A 10,971-nucleotide genomic window follows, 5' to 3' on the forward strand; every position below is an offset into this window, starting at 1 on the left:
GTCTATCAATCTCTGATTTCAGTTCCATGCTTGTTATAGTGTCCGTTTGGGGCTTCAAGATAAGCAGCTCCCGTAGGGCCAGCACGATGGCTCATGGTTAAAATTGCTTGCTGTCAAGTCTGATGATCTGAAATCAGTTCCCTGGACTCACATGGAAAAAGGAGAAAACCAGTTTTTCTAAGTTGTGCTAAGTCCTCTAACCTCCACATGTGCACTGTGGCCTAACACTCCCATGTGAACAATGTAACAGAAAAGATGAGCAGCTCTCATATTCCAGTGTCATTGTCATCCAGACAGTCACTCCTGCTGGAGAGGGAACGAACAGGTAAAGATCATTTTGATGGTTTTGAGAAATTTAAGCATAATATGACCTCTTTGTCTTATACTTATGTCCCACAGTGTTAGCTTTGCCCTTCTCACAAGGCAGGCTTATACTGTGGATGCTTGTTGTATCAGCATCAGTTCTGAAGAGCATCTCTGACTTGAGAGCATCAGCAGCTTTTCCTGATGCTGGTTCACTGCATTCTTAGAGCAATACTCTCTAGTCCATCTCCTCTGTCCTAGTGTTCAGTGGGTTTGCTGCAGAGTTGATGCAGAGTGGAAATCCAAGGACTAGCTAGCATGGACTTCCTCTCACTACAGATAATGAGGGCAGTAAAATAACCTTTTGCAGATCTTAATTTCTTCACCTGTAGTCATGGTCGTTTGTAAGGGACTTTAAGGTCCTTGGGTGAGATATGGCAGAGGATGAGAAGAACTATGCCCGCTCTGTTTGTATTACTATGGCTCCTGCCCTCATCACTCTCCTGCTTTGATAATTAGGCTCTGTGCTCAGGGCTGATGAAGTACCTTTCTTTAGTACCCATCCCAAATAGCATGTACTTTACATTTATAAGAATATTTTTAAGTATAATCTTTCTTTGTTTCTCTCCCTCCCTTTTGTGCATGTTCTCTCCCTCTTTTGTGGAACTAGAGATTGATGAACATATACTAAACACATCCCAGCCCCTCATCCTTTTTTAAACTTTGATATTGGGGCTAACCAGGATAGTTGCCCTTGGTTTGTTCAAACAACAACCCCCATCTCCAAACACCAAAACCAAATCCCAAAGCAGATTTACAAAACAATACCAAAATGACAAACAAATCCAGAAGCCAGTAGTTTCCCGAGTGCAGTGGGCTTAAGGACTCATTTTTTTCTAGCAGACCTTAATACTGACTAAACAAAGACCTTTTCTTGTGCTACTCTGAAATTCAGGTGTGAGTTTCCCTCTTAGGCTTTACAGTTATAAGTTCATTGTCTGCTTTCTGAATGCTAGGCAAGCACTTGACCACTGAGCTGCCTGGGATATATGTAACTATAAATCTGAAGCAAACTTGAGGTGTGTTTTAAGTTACTCATCTAACATCATTATCCCTGCCCTCCATATTTTTGAAGTCTATAAGGGTCTGGGCAGTTTTCTTTGGGGATCATTACCTGCGCCAGAGGGCCAGGTGTCTGTCTGTCCTTCAAAGTGGAATTGCCCAAGAGGTAAGGGATTATTCATTGTGTCGGCTTTGTTCTTAAGTACGTGGGTAGTGACAGGCTGAGGCACTGAGGGTAGCTTGCTGGCTTCGGAATCAGACCATGAAGTAGCAACCTAACCTAAGTATTACATTCCTTGCCCCACTGTCTCCAGGAAGCTCGTGTTAGGAAAAAGACCACTCTGTGATTCTGCTTAACTTTACTGTTGAATAATTACACAAGAAAGATGCTGGAATGAGGACAGGTCATTGGTAAGGGTTTCTGACTTTGTGTTTCTGAAGGAAAAATAGAGGTTATAGCACGGATGCCAGTGTCCAAATAGGCAGCCTCAGATGGGTCCTGGCAAGGAGCTCTGGTGTCCCATGTGTGGAAGAGGGTGAAAGCTTTGTAGCTTGGAGGGGCTTTGTTGTGTGCATAGGTGTGTGGCATGGGTAAGTTAGTACTACTTTCTCAGGATCTAAGCTAAGTTCACTGTGTACCACCATTTTAGTCTGGTCCACCATCTGTGCTACATTTCAAATTTGAAAGACATCCATTATTGAGTGCTTTTGATTTAGAGATGTTTGGGATACGTTAATATTATTTATTAGTATTACTCTCCTCTGTAAGATTGTATTGGTCCAGATTGTTTTCAGACTCTTGTGATTCTGTGATATATTTACTGTACCCATTGGATCTTTCCTCACTACCTTTCTAAATATTTTAAATGCACTTTGGTTTATATGCTTCACTTGATTTTAAAACCAGACTTTTCATTTTCATATGAGTTATTTGCTATTCAAAAATTTGTCCTGGTCTTGCTACCTGCTCTTTGGTCTTCTCAGATGGTTCAGGTGTGTCATGTGTGGCTTAGGGATGCAAGCACCTGTGACCAACACCTTTGAATTTGCCTTTCACCTTAGCAAAACAAGCTCAGGATAATGAGTGGTCAGTTGCCATTTGCTAAAATGATCCACCTTAAAGTACCTGTATAAAATGGTAGTTATTGAGAGAGCATTATTGAGATACTCTTTAAATATACCCCAAAAGTAGTTTCCTTTTGGATCATTGATCTGTCTCAGCATTTAAAGTTATGCTGCCTAGTCTGATGACGTGAATTCAATACCCAAAACCATGTAGTGGAAGGAGAAAACAGACTCCCACAAGATGTCCTCTGATCTCTACTTACACACACACACACACACACACACACACACACACACACACACACACACACAAATACAAATGAAAAAGTTGCCTTTTACCCTTAGCCTTAAATAGATTTGAATATTTAACAGAAAGCGATAAACTGTTGTACATCATGTTAATGAATGAAATGTACAGGACTACTTAGCCTTGCATAGTTGGTCCTGAGGCAGCTACTCTGGTTCATGAAGTTCATGAGAGCATGGGTGAGCCTGTTACCTGCTAGAGTTCATATTACTCATGTTTGTAGTCTGTATTCCCAAAAAATTAATTTAGTCAACTCTGTTGGCTTATAGGGAAAATTATGAAGTCAAAGAGTAATAATTGATCATTTCCCCTAGATGTTGAAAAGTCAATAGATTTTCAATTATTGTGAACCTTAAATTTATTAAGAACAGTTTGAATAAGGGAATAATGCTTTCTTTTTTGCATTCTGTTTGGAATCTGGGACACACTGTGCTGTGTTTCCTGTGTGTCCTCCACTGGCCAGAGGTGAATGTGCTGACTCTTAAAGGTTCTCCTCCCTTAAACAAGTAAAACCAAAATATATTTGAGTTGAATTCTGCTAGCAAGGAAAGCACATGTGCTTGTGACCCTGAAAACAGCTTTAGTGTTTTAAGGTAAGTCAGTCTGGGAAGACAGGAGCTAAGGAAGGAGTGTTAGAGTGTGAAGTAGACAAGCATGGCACGCTCGGTGTCTGACAGTAGGATTGTGTCAGAATGTTGAAAAATCAGTAGTTTGTCAGTTACTTACTGTTAACCTTAAATTTATTAAGGAACTGAATAAGGAACTAATGCTTTCTAGGCTGTGTATGCTTTGGAAAACATTTCTCAGGTGAATCTGACGGTCACACTTGAGAGGCAAACCTGATTTAACGAGAGCACTTCATTTAATGAGATTCAGAGGAATTGGTATTTGGTAGATTGGCAGTAATGGGCCACGGCTTTTTTTCTTTACAGTTGTGTACTGTAGGATGTGTCACAGAGCCTTGGGATGCTTAGCTCATGAAGGGAATAGATAACACAGAGACGGGACACCAGGTGACGGTTGTGTACGGGGTAGTGTAGCAGTTGACGGAAGCGTACAGAAAGGAGGAGGTGTTGGAGACCCCAAAGCAAGTTAACTGGAGATGGAGCCAAGGAAGTGGGATAATTGAAAGTAAGTTTCTGTTTGACTTGGTAAATGCTATTAGAAGCAGCCAGAGTTTGGTTATAAAGCTATATGAGTTTTAAATTTCTTTGTGTGAGATGATGTCAGCCAGAAATAATAAAAATGTGCTTAGGCAAAGAAAGTCTGGATCAAACAGGGATCAGGGTAGCAGTGAAGTTTAGAAGTCAGGTCAGCTGGTGACGGTTTACTACAGAGGAGGCTTATGGTTGCAGTTCAGGTTTTGATAGTCTCCAAGGAGTCTTTACCTATAAAAAGAACTCACTCTTTGAATATTGGATGTACATCAAGCACTTTGCAAAGCTCAGATGCACATAAATTAAACAAGGGAAACAAAGAAAACCACACAAAACTCTTAAATTAACCAGATATGGCAGTGAATAACTATAATCCTAGCACTGGGGAGGCAGAGGCAGGCAGAGGCAGGTGGATCTTTGTGAGTTTAAGGCCAGCTTGGTCAGCATAGCAAGTTGGGACAGCCAAAGCTACACAGACCCTGTCTCAAACAAACCAAAACAACAATAATAACTGCCAAAAAATGACTTCACAGTTGTTCTTTATGTTAATATAGTTTGGACTCAGTGGAGGCAGCCTGATTCCAGAGCACATTGTACACAGTAGATGTACTTCCCTGTGTGAGAAGAAAGACTAAGTGACAAGTGGAGTAGTGGTTGTTGAGTCTCTGGGACCCAGTCACAGTCTTGGTCCCTTTTCAACAGTAGCTAGGTGGAAGACTCCTGAGCCCAGAGTACTAATGGTTAGGCTTGAGGAACTGAAGCTGCATAGGAAGTCAGCAGCAGTGGAGGAAGTGTGAACATGTCTGAGGCAGGGATGTGGAAACACCCAAGGTGTGAAAAACACACATGCTCCTGGGGTGGATTCTGGCCCCCAAGTAGGAAGCTTGCCAGAGTGAAGTTTAGGACCAGAGGAGGGAGTTTTTGCCTTTGATTTGGCAGGAGGAGGTTGCTGCCTATAGGTTTTGAGGCTTTGGATAATCATAGAATTGACTTATTAGTAGCTTTTAAAATGGCCTGGTCCTCAGATCCTCTAAACTGTCTTTAAATCCTCAGTGAAGACTTAAGAGAATTAGAAGAACAAAAACCAGTAGTTCATATCTGAACTCAGTGGAAACCTTTTTTAGATAAGAGAAGAGAGGCTTATGGTGTCTCATGGTTTTGATTTAGATTGTTCTAAAAAATATTGCTTCTTTAGAAAATCGTTTTGGGTTTACTATAGGCTTAGATTCTGCTACAACATTTGGGTAGGCCTAGGAGCCTTTGCTCTATGACCCAGGTTTCAGGTTTGAATTTAAGCAGGTTAGATGGACATGCTTACGTTTAATACAGCACACATACATACACCAGCATTGGTCTTTCAGAGTAGACACAATAACTTCCTCCTCAGTGTGCCCTTCCCTTCCAACTGGCCTTCCAGAACTAAGGAGTAAATGTCCTAAGCCTAAAAGCTTTGCTTTATAGATCCTGGCGTTTAACCCCTGCTTTATCTTTTCTCCAGCATTGCTCTTGACTTGGAAACTTCTTAGTTCTTCTTGGTCAGCCAACCTTGAATTTGTTGACTAACACTTAGTTGAGCAGTTAACATAGCACCTCAACTATGGACCTTTAAAAGTTCTCTTGTCTTTGGCTGGGGGTGTATAGTGGTAGTGCTTTGTCTGGCACAAATGACATCCTAGTTTGTATCCCAGCCTAATATTTTCTAACAACAACAACAACAAAAAAAAAAAAGCTTGAGAGCTAATGCTACTGTAACTTACTTGTTTTTGACAGGTCTCATTTCTCATAAAATTTAAACATAATTGTTTTGTTATAGAGAGATGTATGGTCCTGGATTACTTCCTTTTTATTTTTAAATTGGTTCTTTGTTAATAGATGAGAGCTAAATTTTGTTCAAGGCCATGGAATGAGCCTGCAGAGGAGCTGAACTTAAGATCTGATAAGCACTTTGGGTTTTCCTGACTTTGACTTCCTCTTGTTTATCTTTTATTGTGTGAGCTTGACTGTGTTGCTCACTCCCTGCTTCCTCCAGACAGTTTGAGCTCCTTTTAGATGGGTCAGTGCTTAGTCATTGATATGTAGCCACTGCTGAAGAATTGTGATTCAAGTGATCCCCGCCCCCCCAACACACACACATACGTACTCATAGGATTACGGGATAGCATTAGCTTCCCCCATGCAGCCGTCGTAAATGGTTGAAAAGTCTAAACCGCTGTATCGAACAGCTTATCAAGAAGTCTCTATGGGTGGGAGATGGCCGAGGGAATAAAGTGCTGCCAAACAAGCACGAGCCTGAGCTTGGATCCCTAGAACCCACAGAGAGCTGGGTGAGGTAGCAAGCAACTGTAATCCCATAATTCCTATAATGAGTGGTCAGGGGAGAGGTGGAGACAGGAGAATCCCCACAAGCTTGCAGACCAGACCTAGATACGGTGGCAGAAGAACAAGAGATCCTGTCTTAAACAAGACAGAAGATGATCAACACTAGTGGTTATCCTCTGACATCCACGTGTGTGCATGGGCATGTGTGTTTTCATCTGCACTGACACAGAGAACATACACCAGAGGCCTCAAAGCAGAGCTGCTTGTTAATGGGTCTGGGTTACACTGTGGCTCTGATGTTTTTCTTCATTGTGGTACTGGGGTTTGAACCTAGGGCCTCATCAACAAACTGCTTACTTTTTAAGTGAGTGCCAGGAGATTTAGAATCCAGAGAAAATGCTTCACTGTTTTTCTGGTAGGTTTCATACCTTTGGTAAATTACTGTAGAATAGAAGGATGGATGAGTGTGCTGTCTGTCTGTCCACCCATCTATTACTTTGTAACAGGAAAGGTAGGTCTATTTACTCTCTTGAGTGCCTGGTTTGTTGAAATGTTCCTATTGAGCACTTAGCAGCTCTGGTAGGTGTCTACCTATTATGTAGGATCGAGTACATGAGCTGAGGGGTTTAGGAGCTGGCAACTCAGCCACTGTGTTCTTTGTTTTGCTAGAATGTGGGACTTTAGGTTTCAGAACCTTTTGTCCAGTTACTGAACTCAGTTCACTCACTGGCTGATGCAGGAAGCAGAAGAGCTGCTCTGGTCCTTCAAGGGTATCAATGGCTTGAGACATCTATGAGGCCTGGTTTCTCTTTCTTTGCATAAGGGCTGTATAACCAGTATGGCCTTGTGGAGGCTCAGTAATCCTACCTGAGTGGGTTTTCAAATGTCTTGAACATGTGTGCCTGCCCCAATTACCACTGACAAGTCTGTTCTACTAATAGTTTATTCCTCTGTCCCCTTGGATAGGAATCACCACATGGCCCATACGGATTAAGACTTTGTGTTTCTCCTAATGGACTTCATGCTCTCTCACCAGGAAGAGGAAGAACAGGAGGAAGAGGATGATGATGAAGATGATGATGATACTGATGATTTAGATGAACTAGACACTGACCAGTTGCTGGAGGCAGAACTGGAGGAGGATGACAACAATGAGAATGCAGGAGAGGATGGAGACAATGACTTCTCTCCCTCTGATGAGGAATTAGCAAACCTTCTAGAGGAGGGAGAGGAGGGGGAAGATGAAGACTCTGATGCAGATGAGGAAGTGGAACTGATCCTGGGGGACAGTAAGTATAGGGCAGAGTTTGGGATGAGCCTTGGCACCCAGGGCCAGGTCCCTCCTCTTGTACCAACCCATTCCAGAAGACAGCTATGTTTGGGTTCTGCTGACTCAACACTCTGGCCCCTTGAGGAAAAGCACTGAGGCATCAGTCACCCTCTTCTCCTGTCAGACTCTGTAGCCATGCCACATGGCTCCCTCCTCTTAACTTTAAGCAAAGGTTCGTACACTTTTCTGTCAGAGCAAAGGCAATGCTTTTTTGCCTCCTGGGTCTTGTGGTCCCTGTCACAGCCACTCAGCTCCGCTGTAGTAGTGAGAAGGCAGTCACAGGCCAAACAGAAATTGATGTTTATAGCTGTCTTGTAATAAAACTTATTTACAAAATAGGAAGTGAGCTTACAGTTTTTGAATTCCAGCTTTAAAGGATTGGGCTTAGGAAGTGGGAAGTTGCCTGTCACCGAGGGTCAGGCTGCAATCAGGTGGAAGCAGGTCTTTACAGGATGCTGTGCCTCTGACTGTTGTGTACAGATTAATGGCCTTTTGTGGGAGAGCCTTTTCCTGGCTGCTTTTGGCCAGTCTCTCCCTAAGGCTGAGGAACAACTCCATCTCTCTTGTTCATTTCACCCTACCCCACTTCTTGTTCTAAACTCCAAAGAACAAACTCCAGTTTGTATAGTAATTTCCCACTGGTGGATTTCTGGAGCTATTTCTACCTTTGCTAATGAATTTCCGAATTACCAGCTTTAAGACTGGGCAGACACTAACATTGCACTTTGACATGTCTCTGTCGCCACAAGAGTGCCACTGTTGGCAGTTCTGCTGGCTGTGGTCCTGGGTCTTGTATTGCTACCCTTCCTGAGTGAAGAGTGATTCCTGTCTCATTTAGCTGATATACCCAGCGTTCTTACAGGCATGGTAGGCACTGTGTCTAATTATAACAGCCACTTATTGTAGAGGGCCGCTCACATATAATTAAATTAAAACATTAGCTTCTCATCCAAATGCTCTGTAGCACATGTTGCTACTGTGCTGAACAGTAAGAACACACACATTTATGTCATTTTCTATCATGACAAAGTTGTGTTGTGGTGGCCTAGGTCAAGCAAACTTAATGCTGCTCCATTAGACGGCCTCCTGTTTATGATCATGTTTCCTGGTAGGACAGAGGTGGGTGGCAGTGTCTTAATATAGATAACTCCTGTCACATGTACTGCGTAAATGCAATACTGCTCCTCTACCTGATGTAAGTTCATTTTCTGTGGGTCAAATATCCCTTATGTGCTTGTAGAGTTGGGACTGACAGCTGATTGCCTTAGGAGAGACTTAGTAAGTCCTTTTACCATATTTGAACGAGGTCTTGGTGGGAGTGGGGTTGCTTCTATCCATCTACTGTGGCGTATCATATTCAGAGGTTGAGGTGATTCTGTGGGTTAGCGCCCAGCCATGACCTCTGAGGACTAGACAAGGACCCAGGGACATTTTTAGTAAAGCTTCAATAGTGAGGCATTAGAGACAAATTTTATTTCCCTTCAACGGGTCAGTAATGCCGTTTAGGTGGGGTCAGTCAACAGCAGGCAGCTGGTATCAACTTCACGTGTAAGAGTCTCACTTGATTTGGTTTTTTTGTTTGTTTGTTTTGTTTTGTAATTAAAAATACTTCACCAAACCCCAAGATTTAAAGAAGTTTCTAGATAGACAAGACAGATTAGTCAAAAGCTGCTTTTGAAGGAGAGACTCAAAGTTATTAGAGGGTGGCAGTACTATTATTGGGTCTACATTTTGGTTTGGTCAGGACTTTTCCTCCCCAAGCCTACTTATTGTGAGAAGTGGCTAGACTGAATATTCTGAAGAACTGAGTCAGTGCTTTTAATCGGCACAAAGAGGTCTCTGTAAAAAGGGGAGGGGGTAACGTAGACAATGAAAATAAAACTACTTCCCCATCGAAGATAAGAGAGAAACCTTCCTTCCCCCCACTCTAACCCTGACCACTGCCTTCATTCACAGGGCTGTGTACTTATTCCATGATGGGGCAGTGAATGAGAGCAGAGAGCCGCTACCAGTGACGTTGTCCCAACAATCCAGATGGCACTCCAGCTTCTGCTCATGCTTTACAACAGTAAATGAGGCATAGATGGGCTAATGTGCATTTAATCTCCAGAGGAACGAAGATATCTGGGCTTTTTATTCTGTAATGTTTCTAAGCCTGTGCTCATTAAATACAAAGAAAAATGGAAGGAGTCTTGGCAGAGCAGCAGGGACACCCATGTGGTCATGAGACGGGTTGAACAGTTACTCACACCAAGGAGCCTGATGTGTGCTCCAACGTTTTCTAGGGCTTGGACTTGACTGTTTTCGTAGTAGAACTGCACACTCCTAGTGCTGGGGACCACTTGCCTTCCAGATATGTTAGCTGATCCTAGCATGCTTGCATTGGGATGATACGTTTTGGTCATGAAACATACTTCTAAGTTCTACATTGGGTCTTACTGTGGCAGACAGTTGACATTTAAACATCTCTTTGAGGGAGAATCCTGGGCAGCAGTGACCAGTGGTTAATGTGCATCACCCTCAGCTACTTAGGACACTGCAAGGAGTGACACAGGTTCAGCCAACAGTGTTTGGATTTACTTTATTATACAGGGCAGCACGGTCACTTCAGATCCTGAGTTTGCCCTGGCCACCTAACATGGTTTGCTGCATGGCCCAGGTTGGCCTCAAGTTCCCTAATCCTTCTGTTTTCACTTTCTGAGTACTAGGATTACAGGCATGTGCCACCACGCCCAGCTTCAGGTTTTCCCTTCCTAATTTGAATATAAACCCTCTCAATTTGTATTTGTTAACAGTACATCTTTTGACATTCTGAAATTTTTTTTCTCTCAAAGCAAAGGTAATCTGGAAAACTTTATAAGATACAAGAATATTGTTACTATAACCTGGGTGTAAATACTAACATAAAATACCTGGCATTTGGACATTTCTGCTTGGACCCTGAGGTGGAGACACAGAGCTGTCACCTGAAGGTTGTCTTCTATTGCTTTCCCTGTGTTTTATGGGCTGTCCGTTGTAGATGTTGCTGATTGTACTAAACTCCTCATTTACAGGTATTATCATTACAAGCTTCCTTCTGCTTGTCTGGAGAAACTCTACCTTCCTGAACTTTGGAGCCTTTTTATGGTCTGGTGAAATTCATAGAAACCACAGCCGTGGGTCGCCATGTGACTTTGCACAGGCCCTGGGTCCTGCAGGAGTATAGCTAGAGATACAAATCTGTCCTTGAAAGAGAGGCATGTTGTCTTTGGGGTCTTTTTGTCTCTGCTTCTGGAGACCCCTTGCTCTTAAGCCTAGATATTGTAAGGCAACAGCTGGTCAAACCTCTCGAGGAATTATTACAGTCCATCTGCCTTCACTGCAAAGACCTTTCAAAATCGGAGGTTCTGACCAGAAGTTGGGGATTGGGTCACTGCAGCATTTAGGGC

General features: G+C 42.8%; 1 protein-coding gene across 3 annotated transcripts in view; it reads left to right on the forward strand.

The window, feature by feature from the left end:
- Dcaf1 (DDB1 and CUL4 associated factor 1) overlaps window positions 1-10,971 on the forward strand; it is a 57,338-nt gene that overhangs the window by 43,243 nt on the left and 3,124 nt on the right. For 2 of the 3 annotated variants that reach the window (XM_034484460.1, XM_034484461.2), the window contains exon 23: window positions 7,250-7,502. In XM_034484460.1, the coding sequence (XP_034340351.1) occupies window positions 7,250-7,502 (253 nt within the window). Of the gene's footprint in view, window positions 1-7,249; window positions 7,503-9,499; window positions 10,949-10,971 lie in introns of those variants that run through there. The other variant, XM_076917348.1, reaches the window with a different exon arrangement.

The sequence above is a fragment of the Arvicanthis niloticus genome, chromosome 21, assembly GCF_011762505.2.
Source record: "Arvicanthis niloticus isolate mArvNil1 chromosome 21, mArvNil1.pat.X, whole genome shotgun sequence".
Taxonomy (NCBI): domain Eukaryota; kingdom Metazoa; phylum Chordata; class Mammalia; order Rodentia; family Muridae; genus Arvicanthis; species Arvicanthis niloticus.